This window comes from Falco cherrug, chromosome 9, assembly GCF_023634085.1.
Source record: "Falco cherrug isolate bFalChe1 chromosome 9, bFalChe1.pri, whole genome shotgun sequence".
Classification (NCBI taxonomy): domain Eukaryota; kingdom Metazoa; phylum Chordata; class Aves; order Falconiformes; family Falconidae; genus Falco; species Falco cherrug.
The window spans coordinates 10,897,851-10,921,926 of record NC_073705.1 but is presented as its reverse complement, the minus strand read 5'-3'; the positions used below and the strand labels follow the sequence as shown (position 1 = coordinate 10,921,926).

General features: G+C 58.4%; 3 protein-coding genes across 4 annotated transcripts; all 3 read left to right on the top strand.

The window, feature by feature from the left end:
• Positions 1-708: 708 nt before the first annotated feature.
• LOC102059754 (lipocalin-like) lies at positions 709-5,610 on the top strand. Its single transcript, XM_005442014.4, has 8 exons — positions 709-1,041; positions 2,568-2,727; positions 3,903-4,042; positions 4,187-4,263; positions 4,431-4,544; positions 4,790-4,891; positions 5,123-5,148; positions 5,442-5,610. Exons 2-7 carry the CDS (start codon positions 2,629-2,631, stop codon positions 5,146-5,148), a joined length of 558 nt encoding a protein of 185 aa, XP_005442071.1. The 5' UTR covers positions 709-1,041; positions 2,568-2,628; the 3' UTR covers positions 5,442-5,610.
• A 107-nt stretch (positions 5,611-5,717) lies between these two features.
• Positions 5,718-9,112, top strand: LOC102050116 (lipocalin-15-like). Of its 2 annotated transcripts, none has more exons than XM_027809639.2 (7): positions 5,718-6,652; positions 7,220-7,359; positions 7,591-7,655; positions 7,956-8,069; positions 8,544-8,645; positions 8,760-8,781; positions 8,942-9,112. In XM_027809639.2, the coding sequence occupies exons 1-7, from the start codon at positions 6,557-6,559 to the stop codon at positions 8,943-8,945; spliced, it is 543 nt and encodes a 180-aa protein (XP_027665440.1). In that variant the 5' UTR covers positions 5,718-6,556; the 3' UTR covers positions 8,946-9,112. The 2 variants fall into 2 exon arrangements, with proteins under 2 accessions (XP_027665440.1, XP_027665439.1); XM_027809638.2 differs by having other exon boundaries at positions 7,953-8,069.
• Positions 9,113-10,304: 1,192 nt separating this feature from the next.
• On the top strand, positions 10,305-13,985 carry LCNL1 (lipocalin like 1). The gene is made up of 7 exons (XM_005442129.4): positions 10,305-10,542; positions 10,840-10,979; positions 11,568-11,638; positions 12,249-12,359; positions 12,892-12,993; positions 13,258-13,283; positions 13,813-13,985. Exons 1-6 carry the CDS (start codon positions 10,447-10,449, stop codon positions 13,281-13,283), a joined length of 546 nt encoding a protein of 181 aa, XP_005442186.2. The 5' UTR covers positions 10,305-10,446; the 3' UTR covers positions 13,813-13,985.
• The last annotated feature ends 10,091 nt before the right edge of the window (positions 13,986-24,076 follow it).

Below are 24,076 nucleotides of genomic sequence, written 5' to 3'. Positions count from 1 at the left end.
CAAGCCAGGAAAACTCTCCGGGAGCCCAGAGGAGGAAATCTTGGCCCCACAGTGGTCCTGCTTCCTATCCCCAGGGCCTCCAGGGCACCGAAACACCCCGTTCCCCTGCCCCAGCCCCCCTGCCCCAGCCCTACACACCGCGTTCCCTGCAGGGAACTGCTGCCTGGGCCGGACCCCTGCCTGCGAGGGCTTCCCAAAGCCCACCGGCACAGCCAGCACCCCGCCCGAGAGCCAGGCAGGGGACGTTCTTTGGGTGCTCTGAGCAGGCTGTGGGGGCTACGGGGGCTGCGGGGGCTTGGACCAGGGGTGTAACCAGGGGGGAGGGGCTGCAGCGTTACCCCTTGGGCTGCAGCCCCCTGCAGGACCCCTCTCCCCTGTGTGTGGAGCCTGGCTGAGGCTGTCCTGGCACACGCTTGGGCCAGTGCGTTTTGAGCGAGCTGTGACAATTCCCTGGGACAGGCTGGGTGGTGGGAGGGGGTGGGAGGGGGTGGGGGTAGCCCCCCACCCCCGCAGCTGCAGTGCCCCAGCCACCCCAGAGCTACCCCACAGCCCCGGGCGGGGGAGGGCAGCCCTCTGCCCCCAGCGCTGGTGTTTTGCAATCTTAGCGGAAACTGGTAACACATGTTGTTTATCAGCAACTTATGTAAGGGACCGCTGGCCGCGTGACTCGCCCAAAGCCAGCCCCTGTCCTCGCTGCCCACGTGCGGGGCAGTCAGTCCGGCTGCGCTTGCAGATCCCCCAAGCTGCCTAGTTCAGCCTGGCAGAGTCGGGGTGTTACGGATCTGGCTCGCTTTCTGCCCTGCACCTACCTGCACCCCAGAAGTGGCTGCACTATGGTGGGGCCGTGGCAGGGCGATGAGGGCCGAGGGGGGGGACCCTGCTTTCCTGCTCTGAGGGGAGCTGAGCTGGTCCCCAAGGACCCCCCTGCACCCCAGCTCAGCCCAGCCCGTGTTTATCAGGCATGAACCCATTTCTGCGGTGCAGATGCCCATGTTGTGCGTGATGGTCCGTGTCCCGGCACCCTGGTGATCTACAGCCCAGGTACCTCCATCCTGCCTGTGCCCCCCAGCCCCAGCAGCAGGCTCAGCCTGCCCCACACCATTGCCCCCATGTACCCCAACACTCCTGCGCTTGCACCCAGCTTTGCCACCCAGGTCCTTGGGCTGGCCCCCAGCTGTGCCACCCCCAAAGAGAGCAGACGCCACATGGGCACCCCCTCCTGCTGCCCTGGGCTGGGAGCTAGGGATAAAAGGGCAGCAGGGTGGGGGCTTTGTGCCCCTACCCCAGCGCAGTGCTACAGTGACACCCGTGGGTGCCCGTGCCTCTGACACCTGATGGAGAGAGCTCCTCCCAGCACCCTGAGCCCCAAGGATGGGCTCAGACAGAGGCTGAGCCCCCAGCCCAGCATGTGGGGGGCCCCAGCTGGGTTCTCGTGATGCTCCATCCTGCCCAGCTCAGCTTTTGTTTTGTTTTAATAAATCCGCGTCGCTGGGGCTGGCCTGGCTGCTGGCGCGTGGTGTGCAGGGGCAAGTCGGGCTCACAGCTGGGTGAGGGAAGGGAATGTGCTGGGGCAGGCAGGCAGGGTGGGCTGCCAGAGGAAAAAACCCAGCTGTTGTGAAAACACGCTCCTTACATAAAGAGCCTTGGCCAGGGCTGTGCCGTGGGGAAAGCCACTGAGCTGATGTTCTGCCCAGCACGGCCAGCCCTGCCCAAACCGTGCCAGACCCGTGGGTGCTGCTGCTGACACCCAGTGTTCATCCCCAGCCCTCACCCTGTGGGAGCTCAGGGTGTCCCCAGATTAGGAGGGGGAGCATCTCAGCACCTGCTGGTGACCCCTAACCAAGGGGGAGGACGTCTCCCAGCCCCTCTTGGCAAAGGGTGCAGGGTGGCATGGGGAGGATGAAGCACTGGGGATCCCTCTGTCTGCATGCTGGTCCCCAGAGAGCTGGGCATTGGGGCTGCCCAAGGTGGGGTCTGGCTCCCTGCCCAACACCCCCAGCCCCCCAGCTCGCCGTTGGGGTGCACTGGGGCTGTGCCTTGGTGGGACGCACCCTGACTGGTGGTGGGGCCAGCTGTGAGATGCTTCCTCAGGTGATGCAGAGGCTTGGGCAAGGGCAAGGCAGGGGTGCTGCAGAAACACCTGAAGGTGTCCATGAGTCCCATGGATTGGATTGGACCTGGCAAGCACTTGACACGCCATCCACCTCGCTTGGGCCCCTCTCTGAGCCTGAGTGAGGCCATCCTGGAAGGACAGGGCAGCCAGCAAGCCCTGGACCCCCATTCTGGCCCCTGCCTGTGCCACTGGACCCCGGCTGTGCAGCGCTGGGGGCAGGGACAGCCACCGTGCTGGCTGCAAGCTGTATTTTCGCTGTGGAGCAGTTTGGCACCCCAAAGCAAACATGTCGTATCAACAGGAGGGAAACATTTGCAGGTTCCCCTGCCTGCCCTTTGGCTTCAGCGCTCACCGCTGCTCTTGCTTGCATAACGGCATGGGGGGGAGGCAGGGCTGGTCCCCCTGGGGCCACTGCACAGCCTGCCCATAAATAGGGGCTTGCCTGACTCTCCAGCACTGCAGCGTTCTGCCTGCTCCTCTCGCTCGGCTCAGCTCGGCTCGGCTCAGCAGAAGACATGCACGCCACGCTGCTCAGTGTCCTGGGACTGGCCCTGCTCGGGGTGCTGCATGCGCAGGACAGCGTTCCTGTGCAAACCGACTTCCAGCAGGACAAGGTGACCCAGCCTGGCCGGCATCACCTGCATGGAGGTTTGGGGCATTTGGGGGGATCCTCACCCTGGAAATGTTTAGAAAGGGTGTTGCAGGTAGATTTGGGGCCAGCTGAGCCCCAGCACTGGGAGGGGCAGGGTAGCTGGTGCACCCGCAGCCCCTGTCCCTGGGGAGCCCCTGGTGCCCCGGTTTGGTGGCTCTGGAGGGGATGCAGGATCCAGGCTCCAGCCTGTGGGGCAGGACCGAGTAAGTGTGGGGCTGGGTCATCTGCTGTGCCATGGGGTGGGTGTAGACACACAGGGATTTCATAGCGGGGACTGAGAAAAGCAGTGCCAGTTTGACAGGCAGCACGGAGATGGACCATGGGCCCCCCTCCCCAACAGAGACCCCACTCCCCAGCCCAGGGTCCCAAAACCGGGCTGCTGTGCTGGGGTGTTCACACACCCCTCTGCCCTCCCAGCCCCGGGGTGCTAGTATGCTTGGGGTGCTTGCGCTCCCTTTCTTCCCCCCATGATGGGCAGGACCCAGGGCAGGACAGCCCCAGCCTGGCTGCATGCAGCGGGGGCTGGCACCACAGCCCTGGGGTCCCACCAAGCTGGGGCAGTGGCCATGCTGCCTGCTCCTCCAGGGAGCTCCTGGAGGGGTCCTGGGGGTGAAGGCACCCCAGGGGGGTGATGGGGATGGAGTCATGTCCTGCAAGGATGGGTGTCTAGCATGTCCTGCAAGGATGGGTGTCTAGCATGTCCTGCAAGGGTGCTCCCAGCACAACCCATCTCCCCTTTGGGTGCACCAAGCTGGTAGCCCCAGAGACTGGGCTGGGATAAGCCATGCCGGCCCTGGGGTCTTGACCCCTCCTCACACCCCCAAGCAGATGGAAATAGCATCTTGGAGCTTGGCAGCCCTGTCACCTGCCCCTGAGCAGGGGGCAAAGAGGAAAGAAACACCCCCAGTGTCGGGCAGTGAAAGGCATGTTATAAACCAGGGATTTCCTGGCTGCTGCATTTTGTGGACGCCGAGAGCTGTAGCAGCTCCCTGGGGGACAGGGAGCCCAGGACACTGTCCTGCTGCGGGGTGCAGGCTGGCAGGGGAGGGGCAGGTGGCCTGGGCTGGGGCTGGTGGATGGCCAAGGGGCAAGGCAGGGTCTGCGCCTGGCTGGCAACTGAGCGGAGGTTGTGTGCAGCTCACGGGGAGATGGTACAGCATCGGCCTGGCCTCCAACTCCAATTGGTTCAAGGAGAAGAAGAACCTGATGAAGATGTGCACCACAGTCATCTCCATCACTGCAGATGGGAACCTGGAAGTCACCTCCACCTACCCCAAGTATGGGCATGGGGAGGTGTGGGGGGGCAGGGGGTGCTCCCCCATCCCGGGCTGGGGTGGTGGGCACTGGTGACATGCATGGGGCTCTGTGTGGGCTGGAGCATCACCCTGGCCCCTCTGACATCCTTGTGCTGTGCTCCCCAGGGGTGACCAGTGTGAGAAGAGGAACAGCCTTTACACTAAAACAGAGCAGCCAGGGCGGTACAGCTACACCAGCCCACGTGAGTTGCCAGCTCCCAGCCCATCCCCATCCTGCGGGGCAGCCCCTGATGTGCTCCCAGCCCTGGGGGACAGCCCTGCTGTCACCTGTACCTGCTCCTGCCCTCCTGGAGCACCGCAGGGCTGGCTCGGTGCTGGGGCTGAGCCCTGCCCTCCCTGTCCTCTGCAGGCTGGGGCAGCAAGCACGACATCCGTGTAGTGGAGACCAACTATGAGGAGTACGCCTTGGTGGCCACCCAGATCTCCAAGAGCACCGGCTCCTCCACCATGGTGCTGCTCTACAGTACGTCTGCCCCAGGACCACCATGCCACCCACCCCCCAGGACCCCCTGGGATGTCCTCCGTGGGGCATCTCGCCCATGGGAGAAGGGCAGCAGCATCTCCCAAGCTGGGGTGACCCATGGGATGGTGGGGTCAGGACCCCCTTCCCTGGGAACTTATCCCTTGCTGGGCTGCCCGTGCCCTGGGACAGCATGACCTCGTGCTGGGGGGTCCGGGGGCTGCCTCTCACACTGTTTTTGGCTGCAGGCAGGACAAAGGAGCTCAGTCCTGAGCGCCTGGAAAGGTTCACCCAGTTCTCCAAGGAGCAGGGCCTGACGGACGAAGAGATCCTCATCCTGCCCCAGACGGGTGAGAGCAGCCAGTGGGAGAGCTTGGGGGGACAGGGGAGCAGCAGGGAGTGGGGGTGAGGTATGGGGTACCCTGGTGGGTTGAGAAGGAGGAGACCCTCCTGGCTTGTCTCTACCTCCCTGTGGGGCCAGCATGGGGCCAGCCATGGGGTGCCCCGATATGGAATTCCTCGACGGGCAGTGGTCCCCCAGCCCCCAGAGGAGCTCATAGCTGCTTTTCTTCCTCCTGCAGACAAATGCATGGCAGATGCTGCCTAGGTGAGTTCACTGGGGCTCAGACCAGCCCTGCGGGAGGGTACGGGGGGGTGCTCTGAGCCACTCCACCCTGCAGAGCCCCCAGCCCCTTCCCACCCCCACCAGGATGTTCCTTTTGCTTACCCCTGCTGGGGACCCCCCACCCCATCCCCATGGAGTGGCTCTTTTGTTGTCCCAGGCCCTGGGTGGTGGGTGCCCACCCACTCAACATGGAGCTGGCAGGGCTGATGTCCCCCCCGGTGTGTGTCCCCTTGTTTCCCCCAGCTCAGCTGTGCTTGCCCCCCCATCTCTTCCAGGCAGACCCAGCTGCTGCTGCTGGCCGGAGCCCCGAGAGCAGCACAAGCCAGTGGCTGCCCCGTCCCACCCTGTCCTCAGTGCACCCCCAGCACCTTGGCAGCCCTCGTTCCATGGCTTTGCACCCCACATCTGTACCCCCATCCTTATTAAAGCCCACGTAAAACCAGACACACCCCCTCCTTGTCTGCTGGGTTATCACAGGGGGAGCCCCAGTGGGGCAATGCGGGGGGAGAAGCATGGCTGGTGGCGGTGGGCTGGGCTGGTGCTGGGGGTCAGGGCTGATCCCAGCTCATGGTGGTGGGGCTGCTGGGGTGGGATGCCACGTGCACTCGCAGCACCACGCCACGGTGCTGCCTGGCCACCAAACCTGCCCCATCCAGGGAGAATGGGTCCCCGGGGCTGGCACCCACTGCGGGGTCTGCTGCTGCCTGCCCCTCGGGCACCCTGGGCTACCCCAGTCTCCCTGCCTCAGTTTTGCTGCTGGAGAGCAGGCTGGCAGCATGGGAATGGGGATGGGCAATCACGGGAGGTCTCCAAAGATTTGGGGAAGGATGGACATGAACCAGAGCAACAGCGCTGGATGTGGCTCAGCCCCGGCCACCCGCCTGGTCTCCGTGCCATGACCCTCTCCAGGATCAGGATCTGTGCCTGCTGCCAGCAGCCTAGGAAGCCACAATCCGTTCTGGGGGGCACCGGGCTGTGGCTCAACCCTGGGCTAAAACAGTGGCCCAGCCGTCCTCCTCCTTGAGGCAGGATCCATCCCAGCACTGCCAGTCCCCAGGGCCAGCAGGCAACAGCCAGGTGGGGGGCACTGGGGGCACCCTCATTTCCCTCTCCAGACACAGTGCTGGGCACGGGGCATCACCCAGTCCCCAACGTGCTCTGGGCTGGGTCTCACACAAGGCTTCATTCATCCAGGACTGGGCAGTTAGAGGGTGAAGGGGCCAACACTGTCACCTAACACGGGTACAAGTTATCCCTGCTCTTGTGTAACCTGTTGCATAAAGTGGGGGCGGGCAGGGGGTGCTGCCAGCAGCGGGGGCTATAAAGCCGGGTGCAGGAAGAAGCAGATCCATGCAGCCTCTCCTGGCCGCATCCAGCCCCCCAAGCCAGGATGATGGTGACGCTGCCCAGCCTGGCGCTGGCCCTGCTCTCCCTGCTGCGGGCAGGGGCCGAGGTCCCTGTGCAGTCGAGCTTCAGCGCTGAGAAGGTAACAGCACAAGGTGCCCACCTGGCTGGTCCTGCCTGGACTGGGGGGCCTGGCGGGGGGAGGGTGCCCATGCTGCATCCCCAGGCATGACTGGGCACCCCCAGCGCACCCTTGTCCCGGCACCAAGCTGGTACCAGGGCAGTGCCCAGGAGGACATGGGCAAAATTGGGGTAGTCCTGGCCAGCTCCTGCGTGCTGTGGCCAGAGCTGGTGGTGGCCACACTGCAGGGGCACAAACACCAGGGGCTGTGATGCCCCCAAGCACGCAGCACTTCCCCAGGTAACATGGGCCAGCTGCTGAGCCCACCCTCCTGGCACAGGGCAGCTCAGGGTGTTCTGCGCACAGGGGGGTGGCAGGTCCCTGTGTTAGGCTGGCGAGTCCCCACAGAGGCTGGCAAGTCTCCACAGAGGGTGACAAGTCCTCAACAGATAGTGGCAGCTCACCCACCACAGGCTGGCAGGTCCCCGCAGAGGGTGGCAGGTCCCCACAGAGGGTGGCAGGTCCCCTACCACAGGCTGACAGGTCCCCATGGCTTTCCCCAACCCCACTGGTGATGTCCTGCGGCAGTTTGCAGGGACGTGGCATATCGCAGCTGCCGCTTCCAACTGCTCCGTGTTCCTGAAGATTAAGGACGGGATGAAGTCAGCCACCATCACCATCAGCCTCACACCAGAGGATGACCTGGATATGAAGCTTGTCTGGCCTATGTGAGTGCCCACCCTGCTCACTGCGTCCCGCTTGGGCCAGGGGACTCCCCTCCCCACCAAGACAGCTGGGTGAGGAGCATCCTCCCACAGACCCACTGCCCCACGGCACCTGGTCCTGCCTGGATCCTGGCATGTCGCACAGGCAGGCTGGGCGGCCTCCTGCCCCCACCACCCCTCTGCCTTCCCCTGTGGCATCCAGCCACCTTTGCCATTTCCATTTTCCCTTTCCAGGCTGGACAAATGCCAAAAGTTTGAGCTGCTCTTCCAGCGAAGTGGACAGACAGGGCACTACGTGGGTATGTGTGGGCAGGGGGGACTGGAGCCATGGACACCCTGAAACAGAGGGTGGGCATCACTGGTCCCCCATGCCTGGGAGCAGCAGGAGGTGGGTTTGGCCCCTCTGCCTCCATTGCTTGGCAAGGGGTCGTGCTGCGGGTGGGCACCTGCTCTGCTGGATCGTGCAGCATTCCCCTTCTCATACCCCCTCAGGCAAACTTGGGGCTCGGGTCCGGAGCCATGAGCCCCAGCTGGGGCCGTGGGGGTGCTCTGGCTGTGCGGCATTGCCCAACCAGGCACCGTCTGGGGTCCTTTAGCAGCACAAGAGAAGAAGGACATGCATGTGATGGAGACGGACTACAGCCACTACGCCATTGTGCACCAGCTCCAGCAGAATGGGCAGGAACGGCCCAGAACTGCTCTGCAGCTCTTGAGTGGGTGTCGGGAGCGGGGACGGACACCCTCGGCTCCCTGGGGAGGGATACAGGCACCAGCGGGAGGCAGGGGCTGGGGTCCCCTCTGCTACCTGGGGCCGCCAACATCAGCCCCCAGTGTGCTGGCACCCAGGGAATTCATTCTGGGTTGAATGAAACCTTGCACCAAAAATATCCCTGGTTGACTGTGGTTGGAACCGAAGCCCCCGTGCAGTGTGCCAGTCCAGCTGCAGACCCCCAGACCCACTGGCTGCCCCATACCATCCCTGGGGGGGTGGGTCGCTCATCCAAGGGGCTTGTGCCCCTTTCCTGCCAGCTGTGGGTTGCTGGTTGTCCACCCTGCACCTCCATAGCTTCACCTTTGCCCTTCCCTGGGGTCCCATCGCTGCCCTGTGGGAGCCAGACCCCCAGCATGGGGCTCGCTGCCAGGTCCCCCTGCACTCACCAGCCCCCACTCTGGGTGTCTGGCTGCAGCAAGGGAGCAGGATGTGACTCCCCAGCTCCTACAGAGGTTCAAAGAGCTCATCCCCACCGTGGGCCTGACCAAGGACATGCTGGCTGTCCTGCCCAAGTCGGGTGAGTGCCAGGAGGGCACGGGGCGGCACACACAGCCCCCCTGCACAGGGACGCTGTGCAGGGGCTCACGGCACTGCCCATGGCATTCTCATCCCTCTCTTTGCTTTTCAACAGATCACTGCACCGAGGTCATCAGGTGAGTGTGGCTCAGGGAAGCTGGGTCTCCCTCCCAGCATGGCCTGGGCTGAGCAAGGACTTGCAGCCCCCCAGGAAGCCCCTTGCCTGCCTTGCGGCTCTGCGTCACATCGGCTTTCCTCTGCTATAACTACTCGTCCGTCTGTCCTGCCTCCCTGCAGCTAAAGGGGCCAACACCAGGGCCACGTGTCCTCCAGACCTGGTGGAAATTGCGCTCTGCTCCCTCATTCCATGGTGCCCCTTCCCATCCTCCCTGGCCAGGCTCTGCCAGCCCTGCTGCCCCACACCAGGATCACGCCTCGCCCTCCTAAATAAACAGGTGCAGAAGCTGCCCCAGGTCTCAGTGCTTTTGTTGGTGGGAGCAGGTGTGCTGCAGGGTCCTCGGGCACCCTGAGCCCAGCAGTCCTGGATCCAGCCCTTGCTCTCAGCACCCCGGGGGCACTGGAGGGCTCCTTCGCTGCATTGTTTGCTGCACACAGTGTGGGGAGGATGGGGAAGGTGCAGTGGGGCAGCCGCCAGGGCTGCGGGCAGGGGAGAATCAAGCTGGGATGGAGAGGGGTTTGCACAGCCAGCTGGGTGGGGAGGGTTAAGCAATCGGGCTGCCCAGCCCTGCCTGCACAGGATCTGGCTCCTGGAGCTTGTCCCCAGGACAGCCCGTTCCCAGCTCAGTCTCCCGTGGGGCCACCAGGCAGCAGTGGCACTGCACCGTGGCTGCCCAGGGTAAATGCACGGCAGGACTAGGACCTCCGTGCCTGTCTCCCACCCCCTTTGGTCCCCACGTCTGCCCAAAGCAGGACTATGCTGCCATGAGCTCCAAAGGCGGCATCCATCCCCCGCCACCTCCTGCAGAGTGGAGGCAGCCCCTGCTCCCCCCCAACTACCTCCCTGCCCTGGAGTGGGGCTCCCTCAATGTCCAGCCAGGTGCAGGGCTGTGAGGAGGGAACGTGGACCCTGACATCCTGGGAGCCTGCCAGACCCAGGGCACAGTGGAAGGGGACACATGCCCGCAGTGACACAGACCCCTTCTGCCTGCCCTGCTTCGGGTGCACCCCGCTTTGCAGACCCCGAGTGCCCCAGAGGAGGTGGGTGACCCTGCAGGGCACCGTGCTGTCAGCTCCTGCCAGCAGTGTGTGGGTGTCTGGGTGTAGGCACATTCCCGGCAGCAGCCCTGGGGCAGATCCCAGCCTGGCCGGAGGGGTGGGTGACCAAGCCCCTTCATGCCAGGTCGCTGGGTGACAGTGCTGCCCTGGGGCCCATGCCGGGAAGGACCTCCCTGCTCCTCCCGGCAGCTCTCCTGTCAGCCAGCTGGGAAACAAAAGCTCTCTTTGTTCTTTCACAAGCAACTGAAGAAACAGGGAAAATCCTAAATTTCAGCACTGGTGCAACAGCTCCTGCAAGCCTGATTCTCAGCCCTTTCACGGGGCTTGCAGGCACTTCCCTTCTGCCGCAAGACAGGAGGCTGTTTGCCGGGGGTTGACTTCACCCTTCAAAACCACCACCTTGCCCAAGCCAACACCAGCAGCGTGTTGTGCCGCTCGTGTCCGTGCAGCTCGGCACGCAGCGGCCCCGGGGTGGGCAGAGGGGGCGGGAAGCGTGGCACTATAAAGCCACCAGCCCCAGCACCACTCTCCATCCCGCCGGTGAAGCTGGAGGAGGCTGCCGTGAGATGAGGACCGTGGGGCTGAGCCTGGGGCTGGCGCTGCTCTGCCTGCTGTGTGCCAGGGCTGAGAACCTCGGGGTTGCAGGGCTGGACAAGAGCAAGGTGATCCACAGCATCCCAGGGAAGGGAAGGTGGGAGCGTGGCCTCTGGTGACTAGGGTGGAGACTGGAGAGGTGTTTTGGTCCTGGGGACAGCTGGGGACACCACAGCCACCGCTGGCTCCACTGTCACACCCAGGTGAGGGCAGTCACCCAGGTCCAGCGTAGGTGCCCCAGCAGGGATTTTGGTGCCCAGAGGGGCTGTGGGTGTTCCATGGCTTGAGGGTGTCCTGGCTTGGTCCCCAAGGAGGCGAAAGTCCCTGCCTGCTCCTCCGGACTCACAGCCTGCCCTTGCTGCCAGATTGCAGGGAAATGGCACATCATTGCTCTGGCCTCCGACTCTGAGGGCTACCTCCAAAAGAAGGACAAGCTGAAGATGGCAATGGCCAGCGTCACGGTCCTGGGGGACAGTGACCTGAAGGTCTCCTTTGCAATTCCCACGTAAGTGCCAAACGCTTTTCTCTGTGGGCTTCACTGACCTCCCTGGACCTTCACCAGCAGGTCTCCACCTGGGTGCCTCCACCCAGCACCCACCAAAAATCTGGGCAAGGGCTAAGGCAGGACCACCAGCCCCGTGGTTTAAAACAGGGGCTCGGGAAGGCTGCATCGTGGGGACCCCTTCTTCAGGGCAGTCCAGGCAGGCTCAGGGCAGCACCAGCCAGGAACAGTCCCACCACAGAGGGTGACACACTCTACTGCTCCCAGCAGGGATGCAGCAGCGTGATAAAACACCCTACGATTAAAGCTTCCCCAGCAGGACCAGCCCCATCCCAGAAGCTCAGATCATGAGCAAGGGAATAGCTGTGTGACCCCGTGGGACAATCCTCAGATGCTAGCGCTGTCCCCTGCCAAACCAGGTACCCATTGCTCCAAGGGTGGCATCTCTCCCCACCCTGCCCTGGCTGCACCATCCCATCCCTGAAGAGCAGGTCCCACATTTGGGGTAGCGACCCCAGAGCCAGCATCCCCAGGGGAGGGGAAGGGAGGGGTCGCTTTGCCCCAGCTGGAGCATCCTTCACTGTTTTGCAGCCCGGAGGGATGTAAGAAATCAGAGGCGATCTACAAGCCGACAGGCATCCCGGGTGAATACTACAGCTCTGGTGAGTGGGGGGAGCCTGGTCCCCGGGGTGGGGTGGAGGCACTTCCCGTCATCCCTGTCTGAAGCATCTGCTTGTCCCTGGGATGTGGCCCTCAGGGTGCCTGCCTGCCTCTCCTGAGGTCCTGGGTGGGACATCCCTCTGCAGCCAGCTGCCAGCTGCACCCCAGGGCTGGTCCATGCCAGGGCTGGTGTCCTACCGGAGTGGCAGGCACCCCTGCTCCCTCCTTCTGGGATAAGCCCAAGCTTAAACCCTGGGGAAAAGCAGGTTCATCCTGCAAAGGGGTTGTGGATAGATGTTCCCAAGGGATGAAGCAAGAGTGGTTTCCCACCATCTGACACTGGCTGGGTTACTCTGCTGTCTGCAGTGACCACCCCCAGATCCTCCCATGCTCACCCTCCCATCCCTCTGCTCTGCTGTGAGCTGTGGGCTCCCCCAGGCTTACAGAGGAGCCTTAGCAAGAGGGAAAAACAGGAGGGGGAGACACAGGAGAAAGGCTGGTTGGGTGGCCCTGGCCCCTACCATCCTGATTCACTCTTACAGCCCTTTTGCGGTGTGGTTGTTCTCAGAAGGAGGTAATTAATCTTTTGCTTTCCTCCATGTCCTTTTGCAGAGAGAGGCAATAAAACAGTGCAGGTGCTGCATACCGACGGCAAGACATATGCCGTTATCCTTGCCTTCAGAGTGAAGGATGGGAAGACCTACCGCATGCTGAGGCTCTACAGTGCGTAGCCAGTGGTGTTCTGACGGGGGGTGAACAGCTCGGAGGTGCTGGGGTGCTTCGTAGTGTCCTGAGAGCCAGGAGTCAAAAGGGTTGTGGGAGAGACCCCCTCCTCACTATGCCCCCCTGCCCTGGATGGGGTGCAGGAGCGGGGCTGGGGGTGCTGTGTGTCCCCCATGTGGCAGAGGAGGCTGGGGGTCAGGCTCCTGCACTGTGTTGGGAGTCCATGGCCTTGGGTAAATTGCTTGGTGGAACAGGGTAAAGAGCAGGGATCCTACTGCAAGGGGGGCAGAAATGGTGGGGATGGGAACCGAGAGAGGAGGAGACACTGTGCCAGTGCCGGCACCTCCACTTTGTCTTGTCCCCTGGGAGGCATGTGCCTGGCCACTACCACTCTCCAGGACCTCCGCCACTGCCTTCAGCCTTCTCCCAGGGACTATCATCTACCCTGTCCTCGCCTGGGTGCACTCGCCTGGTGCCCAGGAGATGCAGGGACAGGCCAAAGCCTGGAGCTAACTTGTGTCTTTGCCTTTAGGCAGAACCCGGGAGGTGAGACCCAAAATCACAGCGCTGTTCAAGAAGTTTGCAAGGGAGAAGGGCTTCACCGACAAGATGATCACGATGCTGCCCAGCCAGGGTGAGCACTGCCCAGCACCATGTCGGGCTGGCTCAGTCAATACAGGGAGGCAGGACACGCTGGCAGGGACCAGCTCAGCCCATCACTGCCACCACTTTGTGGTCTGAGCTGGCAGGAGAAAGCTCTGGGAGCAAGAGGTGCTCTGGCTCGGCATGTTGTGGCTTTTGCCTTGTTCAAGTTCATTCCTGAGTTGTCTATTTTGGGTGCTAAATAGAACTAGCCAGACCACAGCCCTGAACTCAACCTTTCTCTTTATTTTCACAGAGGAATGCAGCCTCGACGGAGCGTAGGTGAGTTGCTGCAGCACAGCACAGCGTTTGCAATGTCCCCAGCTGGAAATTGTCCCCCTTGGTGCCCCAGCAAGGGCCACCATGAACTCTTCAAATTACTCTGGGGGCTGAGTTGTTTGAACCTGTGCTGGAGCTCCCACCCAGGTTGGACCATTCTCTTTGGAACTGCTCTGCAGGAAGGACCCTCGGGGTGAACTTGAACTGAAACCGCTGGCTCAGTGGCCAAACGGCTACAGAGCTCATCCAGCCATGGGGGCTGGGACACTGGTTGGGTTGGTGGCTCACCATGCAAAACATTTTTTTGTTTGGTTGATTGTTGTTGGCCCACCCTGCCACATGCTTTCCCACCAGATCAATACACATCCAGTCGTAAGGGTTAGCTAGAAACCCAGTGCTGGAGATCACTCACCCTACAAAGCTGCAGGGAACTGGAAGGGGATGCACTGATCCTGATGGAGAGCCCTGCTTGTCCCTCTCCATCGGTCCCTCACTTCAAATACTCAGCCCACCTCTTCTGGCTGTTTTCCAGGAGGTGTGGACTGGCTGATGGATGCTCCTGCCAAGTGATGCAAGACCTACGCTCTGAAGCTCTATGCTGCTGCTCCACCACCCTTCCGAGCTCAGTGGCCAAGGCTCTGACACATCCCCTGCTCCTCCAGTGCACAATCCCTCCTTTTTGCCAATAAACCAACTCATCCCAGAGCTTGGTGTAGCTGTCTGGGGAGAACCTGGGGTGCTCGGGCATGTAGTCCCTTCTGTTGTCCTCATGGGGTCTGTGGATGGTGAGCAGCCAGGGGTGATCCTGGGCTGAGCTTACCCAAGTGAGGACAGTTTTGGAGCCCACCAGGATTTTTGCTCCTGGTGCCTCCCATGGGGCAGGACCATGGCCAGGCAGAGGTGAGGCAAAGGGAGCAGTGAGGCTGGAAATCATGTGGGCATGAGGGGCTGGGTGAAGAAAGGTTGTGGGACTTGGCCACAGAGATTGAGGCTGTGGTTTGAAGGGCTGCAGCCACCACCACCATCCAACTCACCTTCCCTCCACTCGTCCTGCAGCAGCTGTAGCCCTCTGCTCCCCTGGGGCCCCGCTCGTCCACCAGCTCAGGCTTGGGCCAAGACCCCACTTTGGGACCTCCCAGGCCCGCAGTGCTGCAGGGCTGGTACAAGGTAGAATGTGAGGGTCTCAATCCCCCCTACCCAAACCTGGAGGGCTGGTGTGGGGCTGCCTGTGGTCACTGCACAGAGAAAACCCCCACTGGAGTCAGACTATCTGGTGGTGGTGGGTGTCTGCCTCCAGAGACTGCCTTCCTTTAAACTTGTATTTCTGAAATCCCACTCTATCCTTCCCTTCTTGCACTATTCAGCTTCTCAAATCCACCCAGGAGAGACCACAACCCACCCAGGGTAACCTGTTGCCACCTCATCCGTGCTCATCTCCAGGGCTCGGGCAGTGCTCACAGACACTGAGGGCTGGCAGGGTACGAAGAATTTTGTGCCTCTCCTGGAAAAGGAATTTCCTCCAAAATTCTTTGTGCTGGCCTTTCCACCTTGCCCATCCCTGGCCAGTCACCTGGGTTTTCGTATCATCCCAGGATCTGCCTTGCTGCTGCGTGATGGTAACAGGTACCCCTGGAAGGTGTCATCCCAGCAGCTGAGCGCCTCGAGATGTTCCCAGGTTCTCTTTCCTCCTTCCACAGACCAGGAAAATACTTTTGGGAAACTGCCTCTCCTGATCTTGAGGATCACAAGAGCTGGACACATCCCAGTAGCAGCAGGGCAAGGGACCTCACTGGGACTTCCCAGCCTAGCATCATCTCCACCCTCTTTGGAAAGAGCCCAGCATTTCCAGCAGGAATTCTCCCTGGCATTGTGGACTGGAACAGTTCAGCATGTGCTGCGCTCCCAAGAGCCCTGGGCCCACATATGGCTTTGCCTTGAGGCTTGTTTTGGGTACGTGTATTGATGGAGATGAAAACATCCTGCTGCCAGCAATGCTCTTCGCCAAGGGCTTTGTGTGGCGGGGAGTCCCAGTGTCTCCACATCGTGTTCCAGCCAAATATTTCCTTCCTGCCGTGTGCAGGCATCACCCTGCCAGACAGTAGTGAGATCATTTCTCTCTGCTGCCCGCATTTTCCACTCCTTTTTCCCGTCTGTTTTCTCCCCATGGCCCAGAGCAGGATGTATATATAAAGGCTACAATTTCAGATCTTTCCTGGCTATGAGCCCCTCCCATGCATGGCAGGCAGGGGGTCCCCACCACAGCCCCCCCATGATCCCTGGGTGATCTTCCTCCCTTTTTCTCTCTCAGTCACTCATTTATCCAAGTGAGGATCTTCCTCCCTAGCCTATGGCAGCTTGTGTCCTTTGGTAAAGAGCCTTCCCAGCTGACCAAGGGGTGTCCAACACCCATATCTTGTTGACTCCTCCAGAAACTGTATTTCTGAGGGGTGATCTTCCTGTGCAAAAGTTGGATTCAGTCTCCCCTGTGACATAATTTGTCCATACGTCAACCAGGTCTGCCACTTACTACTGCTTTTTTGAGTATTTGCCCACCCTGCATAGTAAATCCACTTATCTGAAGTTTCTTTACCTCACACAACCTCTTTAAAAGTCAGCATATTTGCTTCTCCTAGTCTTCTGGTGAAAACTAGAGGTAGCAAAGATGAGTCTAAGCAGAGATGACATGCTGCAGCGAAAAGTTTGAGTTTCATACCTGATCCATTTGGACTGGAAATGTCATCTCCTCTGTCTTACTACTCACTTGCACTTCCGTATTGGTAGGATGGACCTTCTCAAGTGCTTGCAAAGGAGATGGTCCAGCCTGGGGACCCACCAAAGCTCCTCCTCAGGCAAGGTGGATGCATAGTTTCTTCGCTTTATCAGCTTATTTTCTTTGAATACTCACCTTGAATTTGACTGGCTCCTGGTCAAACACTTTCTAATGTTAAATTCCTGCTCCTGGGGCCTTTGAAGAAAGGAATACATGGAAGTGCAGCTGTCGTTCCCCAGAGCAGAGGAGCAAGGGGCCAGATTCTGGTGCCTTTGTTGTTTGTCTTACATCATTGCCAGTCAATTTACCAGGAGTCGTTTCACTTATCTTCATGTGGATGCAGCTTCAGCAAGTTTAAGAACATTTCTCTTATTTCTGATCAGCTTCTTTAAATTGATTTAATCACACTGGCTTCCATGTAGGCTTTCCCTTGGTAATGTTGTTTAGTGTTTGCATTTGCTAATATCAGCTTAAGTGCTCAGAGTGAAGCTAAGCTGGTCTTTCCAGACAATCTCTGTGCCATATGTGATACTTAATCCTCTTGACTTTCCATTTTTTCCCCTTTTAAAAATAAAATGCAACTGTATCAGATCGTCTCTGGTTCTAAAGGTTGCACTGGCTGTCACAGGAATGGCGTTTTGATTTCAGCCCAGGTCCAACCTGCTGCTCAGGAACTGTGGGTGGGCTTTTGGCCATCCCAGAAACCTGAGCCCCCAGGTACCCGTCCAACATGTTAGAGCCTCCTGGATGTCCCTTTGCATGTGACAGGTGCCAGCACCACTGTCCCCAGCAGCGGTACGGTCACCACAGCTGGAGTCACTCCAACGACATGTGGTCATCAGGTCTTGTCCGTCTGTCTTGGATGGTGTGGAGTGAGATCATGGGGTTCTCCAAGCATCACTGGATGTGGGACCTAGCAGATGCCAGCCCAGCTGAGCCTTTCCCCACCCTCCAGCCTCAGGGACAGCCCCTCAACGGGATTTGGGTGACAGACATCAGCTCTCGGCAGCACAGGCATAAACAAGTTGAAGTCCCATGGGTCAGGAGTAAGTCACCTCTAAATTGCCAATTACCGCTTGTAGACCCCTCTGCACTGGTCTGAGCCCCACAGAGGAATACATACTGGTTTTGCTCCCTGGGTTGGGAAGGGGCAAATATAGCTCCTGTCCCCAGGCATTGCGGTGGCACAACAAGCCCTCTGGAGCCTTTTCAGAAGTTAAACATGCAGAAGTTCAGAAACTTTTAAGGATACAACTGAGACCCATTAAAAGTGAGCAAAAAACAGCTTCACAAGGCACTGGTACCTGAAACGCAACCAGTTCCAGATGTTCCTGCTTCCTCCAGGTGTTGAAAGCTGTTGAAAGCACGTGGCTATTTTCACCCTGGATCATCTCGGGACGTGGTTTTATACCCTAGCTCCACAACTGGCTGACCCCAGGCAGCTGATGGGAAGTGTCTGGTGGCCTTAAGGTGGGAAGCTATGTGGCTGGGGACTTCCCAAGCTGCCAGGTCAGCATGTCCTGAAATGTGTGAAGATGCATCAGTCCCAGCAATGCCCAGTATCAATGATGATGGGCAGGCTTTGGAGACAACAAAGCTTTGGGGACAGGTTGTTATGTTGGAGCTGCCATTCAGAAAGGCCACAGCAGCCCCTGGAATGGGGTGGCACAAACCTCCTGACATTCAGCCAAGGCAAATGCAAAGTCCTATCACTGGGCTGGGCTAATCCCATGCAACTGGGCAGACTGGGTCTGCAGGGAGTTGGCAGCATTGCAAGAAAAGCCCTGCACATCCAATGGGCACCAAGCTGAACATCAGTCAGCAGAGCGCCTTTGCAGCAAAGGCGGGCAGATGCATCCTGGTCTGGGTTAGTGAAGGGCAGCCATCAGCCTGAGGGAGCGCTTGGGAGACCACTTTGGGAGACCTGGGTCCAGTTCAGGGCTCCCCAGTACAAGACAAACTCCTGACAAACACAGAAAGTCCAGTGGAGGACTGGAGCACAGCATGTATGGAAAGAGACTGAGAGGTGGGCTGGCGCAGCCTTCAGAAGAGAAGAAGGAGACATCTGGCTGCTGTCTCCTGCTGCCTCAGGGGAGAATCTGGAGAAGATGTGGCCAGACTCTTCCTGGAGTGCTCAGTCACAGGAGGAAGAGAAATGGGCATGGGCTGCAACATGGCAAATTCCAGCAGGACAAAAGGAGAAAGTTCTTCATCATAAGTGGTCCTGTGCCAGAGCACATCTAGAAACATGACCAAGTACCTCCTCATCCTTGGAGGTACCCACACTGAGGCCAACAAGTCCCTGACCAACCTGATCTACCTTTAAAACTAGCCCTGCTCTGAGCAGGGGCAGGATCAGAGGAGACTTCTGAGGTGCCTTCCAGCCCAGGCTTCCCAGGCCACAGGGCTATGTAAACAGGACTGATAACAAGGAACCCAGCTGAGCACCAAACGCTCATAGAAATTATTTATTCTTTATTAACCACCAGTAAACATAATTGTGGCCAATACCAAGGAAGATGCCCCCTCCTAACATGTGGTCTCAGCATGCTTTCAGCCCTCCCTCCCCTGCTCTGGCTGTTCCCTGCGCTGCTGGCTGCTGCCAGACACCCACGGGCAGAGCAGGCAAAGGCTGAGGTGGCTGTGGTAAAACAGAAGGAGGGAAGCTTTAGGCTCCAAAATGCATTTCTGTGTGCTGGAAGTGGGAAGAAGTGCTGAGTTGGAGGGGTGGGGAGAAATGCCGCTTCAGGAAGAGGGGCTCCTGTTTCTGGCCAGCATCTCCATCATTCTCCCCTCCCCAAAGATGTGGATGCTCTCAGGCCCCACCCTGAGCTTTGCAGTTTGGTACATCTAGGGGGAAAACCCGCTTCCAGATTCTCAAATTTCTGAAGGGTAGAAGGTCTCTGAGCAGTGGTTCAGAGAAGCAACACACCTTATGCTTGCTAGAGTCCCTTAACTCACTCTTAAATCTGGATGAGCTCGTCTAGAAGAAACCAGGTTTATCCAGCAAAGCCAGGAGGTGCACTCTTGGGTGCAAAAGTGGGGAAAACAAGCTGGAAAAGGAAAGCACAGCTTCCTGTGCTGAAGAGCCAAACTGATATATTCCTGGACTCGGGATCTTGCTTACAGGTGACTCTGAGCCACTTTGGCTACTCCAGCTCCACCGTAGGACCACCCCTACCAGTGTCTCTGGCTGCTATCGGTGTCTCTAGCTGCTAAGAAGTTTAAAGACAACTTCAGACCTGCCCTCCAGTCCTGGTCCCTGGAGGTTTTGGGCCCTCTTCATTGGGATGCTGCTGGAGCACCCCTCGGGGGTATGTCCACAGCTGGGCACTGAGCACAGGACTCGCCGCACCATATTCCCTGGCAGTGCACTTCCCTGCTCCCACAGCATCGCAAAGCGCCATGCCTGAGGGACTCTGCAGAGCAATTATGGGCTGTGCTGTACAGAGGATCTTTTCCCAGGTGCTTCTCAGGACTGTATTGAAATCATCCTGATGTCCCAAACTGCTGGTGGTGCCAGACACAGGTGGTGTGAAGAGAGAAAGCCTGTTCTCAAGGTAAGTTGTGCAGGTGCTGGACCACTGGTGTCCCCGACACCTGTGTGGGGTGAGTGCTTGAGGGCAGGACAGCTGTGGGATGGAGGAGGGAAGGAGTCAGCCCCATGTCCAGCTCTGCTCTGTGCCCCTCTCCCACAACCAACAGACGTGGGTGTCCTCGCTGCCCCCCTCATGGCCCGGCAGCCAGATGAGTACCTGGTACACATTTCAAAGTTCACAGCACTGCAGCTCACCTGCCGGTGGCACGGCAGGAGCCCTGCCCCTACTGCAAACACTGCCTGGCTGCAATGTGTCCCTCACTCATCTGTGCCACAGCCTGTTTCCCATCAGTGTTCCCGGTCTGCAGCTCTACAAACACAGGGAGACCGTGGTGCTGGCCTCTGCTCTGCGTGGGACAGTGCCCATCACCTGCTCCTGAGCCTACCTTGAGATCACCTGTCTCATGTTAGATTTGATTGCAAATCAAATGCAATTTAATCAGCAGAAAGGCAAACAGATGCTTCCAATGACTGGCTGATCACCCAGCTGATGACTGTCAGATCAGCAGATGTAATTGCAAACCCCTACAGTTACTGGGAAGTGAAATGAAGATGCTGCTTGCATCCCAGTCGCGCAACACCTTTGATATCCCCTCCTTCCCTGGCTCGTGGGCTGAGGGCATTGCTGGGAGGGGGACAGTCTGCTATGCCTCATCCCTCCTGTGCCCACCTCCTCCCAATGAGGCCACTGGTGCCGGGGAAGCCAAGCTGGTTTTCTGGTAGCCCAGACTGTGGCAGTGCCCTGGGTACGCTAGGTCCTTGGTATGCCCCCAGTTCTGGGAAAGCCACAGGGCATGGCAGGAGAGCTGGGGGGGTGGTGGGGGTGGTCCTCCCCAGGGGTCTTGCATTGTGTTTGTGTGTCACCTTCCAAGTGAACCAGGCATGTGGTTCTCCACCTCTGCTTCATTAAATCAATGCATGGTTTAATGGACACTTGGACACCTACTTATACTTCGAACAGGTTTATTTTAGGTAAAGAGGAAAGTTTTCAGTGGTGACAGATCTAGGAACCAAAACCACTCCTGCTTTTGCCCCATGGTGTGAGTACTTTGGACCCCAAACCTTCTGAGAAGGCGCCAATGTGAGACCTTGGTTCCTTGTCAAAACCCTGGTGCATTAGATCTAAGGAGAAGATCTCTGGGTCAAAGTAATTTCTGAAATCAGGTTTAACCTGCTAGATCTTGCAGGCTTTCCCATGCCAAAGTTGCCTACAGCAGCATGCTCAAGCAAAGGACTCTGCTCCCCAATGCTGCAGCCATCTCCCTGCTTAGCTTTGCTTCTCCAGACTGACCACATCGTGCCGTGTCCTCTCCGATGGACTCTCCTCTCTCCAGGCATCCTGGCAGCCCAGCTCAGCATCCTTCTCCTTGAGTGGGCTCCCCGCTGCCCATGCACCACCCAGCAAGGTCTCACTAAGGTACCACAGCATCAGCATTTTCCCACATGGACTGGAAACCTTTCTGCTATCCCCATGGCCAGTTTGGCGTCCTGGGCCATACTTACAGCTCATGACTACCCTGGGCTGACCGCACCACTGGATGTCCAGCCAAGGACCCTGTAGGCAGGCAGACTGATCCATACTCCAGAGCTTCTGTGCCCACCTAGTTTTCTTTCTTTTTCTTTCCCCTAAAGCCTTGCAAACACCTGGTGCTGGATTTCTCTTCTCCCACCAGACATAGCCCCCGTCACAAAGATGCTTTGTATCCTCATAGCAGGAGAAGCAGCATTCATTCTTCCTGAATTCAGGTACAACCATGCTCCCCTCCCACAGCCCCGCTGACACTCAGCAAACCTCTGAAGACTCTCCTGCCTCCTTCATGCTTCTGTCCCCGTGCACTCATGTTGTCACCAACCACCCTACCTTTGCCACAACTTGTCATTGTCCTCCTGGAAAACTGGGAGTGGGCGATGTCTGACTTCCAGGGCACTGAACCGAGAAGTGCTGCGGGACTGCCTGCCTTCCAAATACGTGGCTGAAGGGCGTATATTAATCTCATAACACTACAAGCAATTTTCACAGTCTACCCACGTTCCTTCATCTTTCAGCGGCAGACCTTGCTTACAGCTTTTCAGGCTCTTTTCTTTCCTTGCAGACTTTCCACTCTTTCCAAATATCCTCCTTGGTGTATATACCTTGCTTGTTTGCTATTTGAGAAGCCCTGCTTCACCAGCCTCTCCTTTGTGCTTGAAAGAGTTTTTAGCTGGGTTTTGCACTGTGTCTTTCACGAAATCCCAGCTCTCCTCTATGTTTGCATGCTCGACTTTCCAAATCTGCCCAGCTGCAGTAACCAGCTCTCCTCACTTGTCCTGATTTTTGCTTGTTCACAGCCACAGCCACCAATCTGCTCCTATTGATCTTCCCATTTACGCAAAATGGCATTGAGTCATGCCTACTCTAGCTGAAGTTATTTTCTCAGATAGCTCTTCTAAAAACAGCCTGTTTTACAGGAACAGGTACAAAAAAACCTCATCAGCTCATTTCATACTGTGACCTGGTGAAGAGGCATGTGAGATGTCATATCCAAGGATATCTGGAATGACCGTTACAGACAAGCCTGTGAGTTATACCACCACTGCCCCTCCAAAGAGTAACTCTTCTTGGAAGAATTTCTCTCCTGGGGCTTTGTCCTCACCCCAGTCTGGCTGAGGGATCTGTGACAGGCTCCCGGCCCTGTCTGGGCAGATCTTCCTTTCCCTAGTTCCCAAGGCAATTTAGACCCAGGAAGATATTCTGATGGTGGCTTTCAATGTCTTGTGCTGTGCTACCCTTTGTCCTCACCTCCCATTCTTACCCTCTCCTCCTGCGTCCTCTGCTGCCTCTGCTCTGGTCACACCAGCTGTTTCTCTGACCTCTGGGAACACCTGCTGCCATGGACGGCTCCATGTAGGAATTCGAGTTCCTCCATACTAGCTTTGCATGAGGCCACAACCACTTGTGTTTATTTCATATGGACCATCTGCTCTTCCTGAGCCAGAGGAGACACCAGTATTTTGCTACCCAATACTGCTCCCCCCCCCCCCCCGCCGCCCCCTGCCCCAGCTGCTTCCATCCCTTCCCTTCCCTCTGCGGTTATGCCCTTCTTTACCAGCTCCTACTCTTCCAGCACAACCCAAACCAGCATGGAGAGTACATGCCCCTCCTTCAACCTCCGATCCCTTCATGATTCAAGCCTGGCATCAGATCCCTGAATGCTTCTCCCACCCCACTGGCATGCCTCCTTGCATTGAGGAGGGTGCTCGTGGAGGCTCCCAGTTGCCCAAGCACCCCAGCCCTGGCCACGGCACCCAGCCTGGGGCTGGCTGCTCCTCCCTCCCTGCTCAAACGCCCACCCCCACTGTTGAGCACCTGGACAAACCCACAGCCCATCCCTGAATCTCTGCATTGTGGAGCACATCCCCAGCATGGTGGGGTTGTCCTTGTTCCCTTTTGGAGGGAGCTTGCAATGTTGAGGGTGGTCAAGCCTTCTCAGCCTGGCACTCACCTCCTCTCTGCTCCTGGCAGATGCTCCCACACTTCTTTCTGGAAGGACATGGTGACAGCTCTGTCTGTACCAACAGCTTCTCACAGGCTTGTGCACATCTCAGATCATTTCCTTACTGTTCTTTCTGTGGATTCAGTAGTCTTAGGTTACATTGAAAACTTCTGTATCTCATCTTTTATCCCTGAGCTCCAGTTTCTTGTTAGATTTGGAGTTTTTCCCTTTTCTTGCAGGCTGGTGTCTCTGCTTTTCCACCCTTGAGCCTGTTTGAACTACAGAGTCACCTTCAGATGCCTTTCTGGTCCTCCTGTGATCTCTCAGACTCTCACAGGTCCCTCCCTTGCATTGTTTTCTAGGTGTGAATGTGAGGCTAACATCTACAGTGCAGTATTTGCAAGCAGGCACCTTCTTTGTCGGTAATATTAGTTTTCTTTTTTTTTTTTTTTTTTTTTGAGTTGCCCCGCAATCTGTGATGGGGAGGGGCAGCAGGAGATCTTTCTGTAGCTTCACTAATGGTGTAAACACAATTTGCTCCCATGAAGGGCAGCAACTCTTCAGGCAGTGTCCAACCTGTCATGTTTTGTGGGATCTTTAGACCAGCCTCCAGCTGCAGCCCAGGAAACCTGGAGGGGGTCGAGGAGCTGCTCTCATCCACTCTCATTTATCCTGGGATAAATGTCCCTGGGATCCTTATTGACTGCAGTGGTGAGGTCCCAGCTCTCTCTGGTGTTCTTCAGGTGACACAGAGTTGGGGGTTGCCTTGAGGCTCAAAACCTCCTGGGCTGAGACCCACGACCTGCCCCCATGGATGCATCCCCCACTGAGCCCCTGGAGCGAGGCGAGGAGCATGGGGGCAGTGGCACAGCTTCAGCCCACTGTGCAGCAGTGATGCCCCATGGCAGGGGTGAGCATTCACTCACCTTCTACTTGTCCTTCTCTCCTCCTGCTC

Bases quoted from the DNA above. Each gene is read 5' to 3' on its own strand.
- LOC102050116 (XM_027809638.2), top strand. From the start codon at position 6,557: ATGATGGTGACGCTGCCCAGCCTGGCGCTGGCCCTGCTCTCCCTGCTG. The intron at 6,653-7,219 runs GTAACAGCACAA...GTCCTGCGGCAG, and splicing joins CGAGCTTCAGCGCTGAGAAG to TTTGCAGGGACGTGGCATAT. The intron at 7,360-7,590 runs GTGAGTGCCCAC...TTCCCTTTCCAG, and splicing joins ATGAAGCTTGTCTGGCCTAT to GCTGGACAAATGCCAAAAGT.
- LCNL1 (XM_005442129.4), top strand. From the start codon at position 10,447: ATGAGGACCGTGGGGCTGAGCCTGGGGCTGGCGCTGCTCTGCCTGCTG. The intron at 10,980-11,567 runs GTAAGTGCCAAA...ACTGTTTTGCAG, and splicing joins GTCTCCTTTGCAATTCCCAC to CCCGGAGGGATGTAAGAAAT. The intron at 12,994-13,257 runs GTGAGCACTGCC...TTATTTTCACAG, and splicing joins CACGATGCTGCCCAGCCAGG to AGGAATGCAGCCTCGACGGA.
- LOC102059754 (XM_005442014.4), top strand. From the start codon at position 2,629: ATGCACGCCACGCTGCTCAGTGTCCTGGGACTGGCCCTGCTCGGGGTG. The intron at 4,043-4,186 runs GTATGGGCATGG...TGTGCTCCCCAG, and splicing joins GTCACCTCCACCTACCCCAA to GGGTGACCAGTGTGAGAAGA. The intron at 4,892-5,122 runs GTGAGAGCAGCC...TTCCTCCTGCAG, and splicing joins CCTCATCCTGCCCCAGACGG to ACAAATGCATGGCAGATGCT.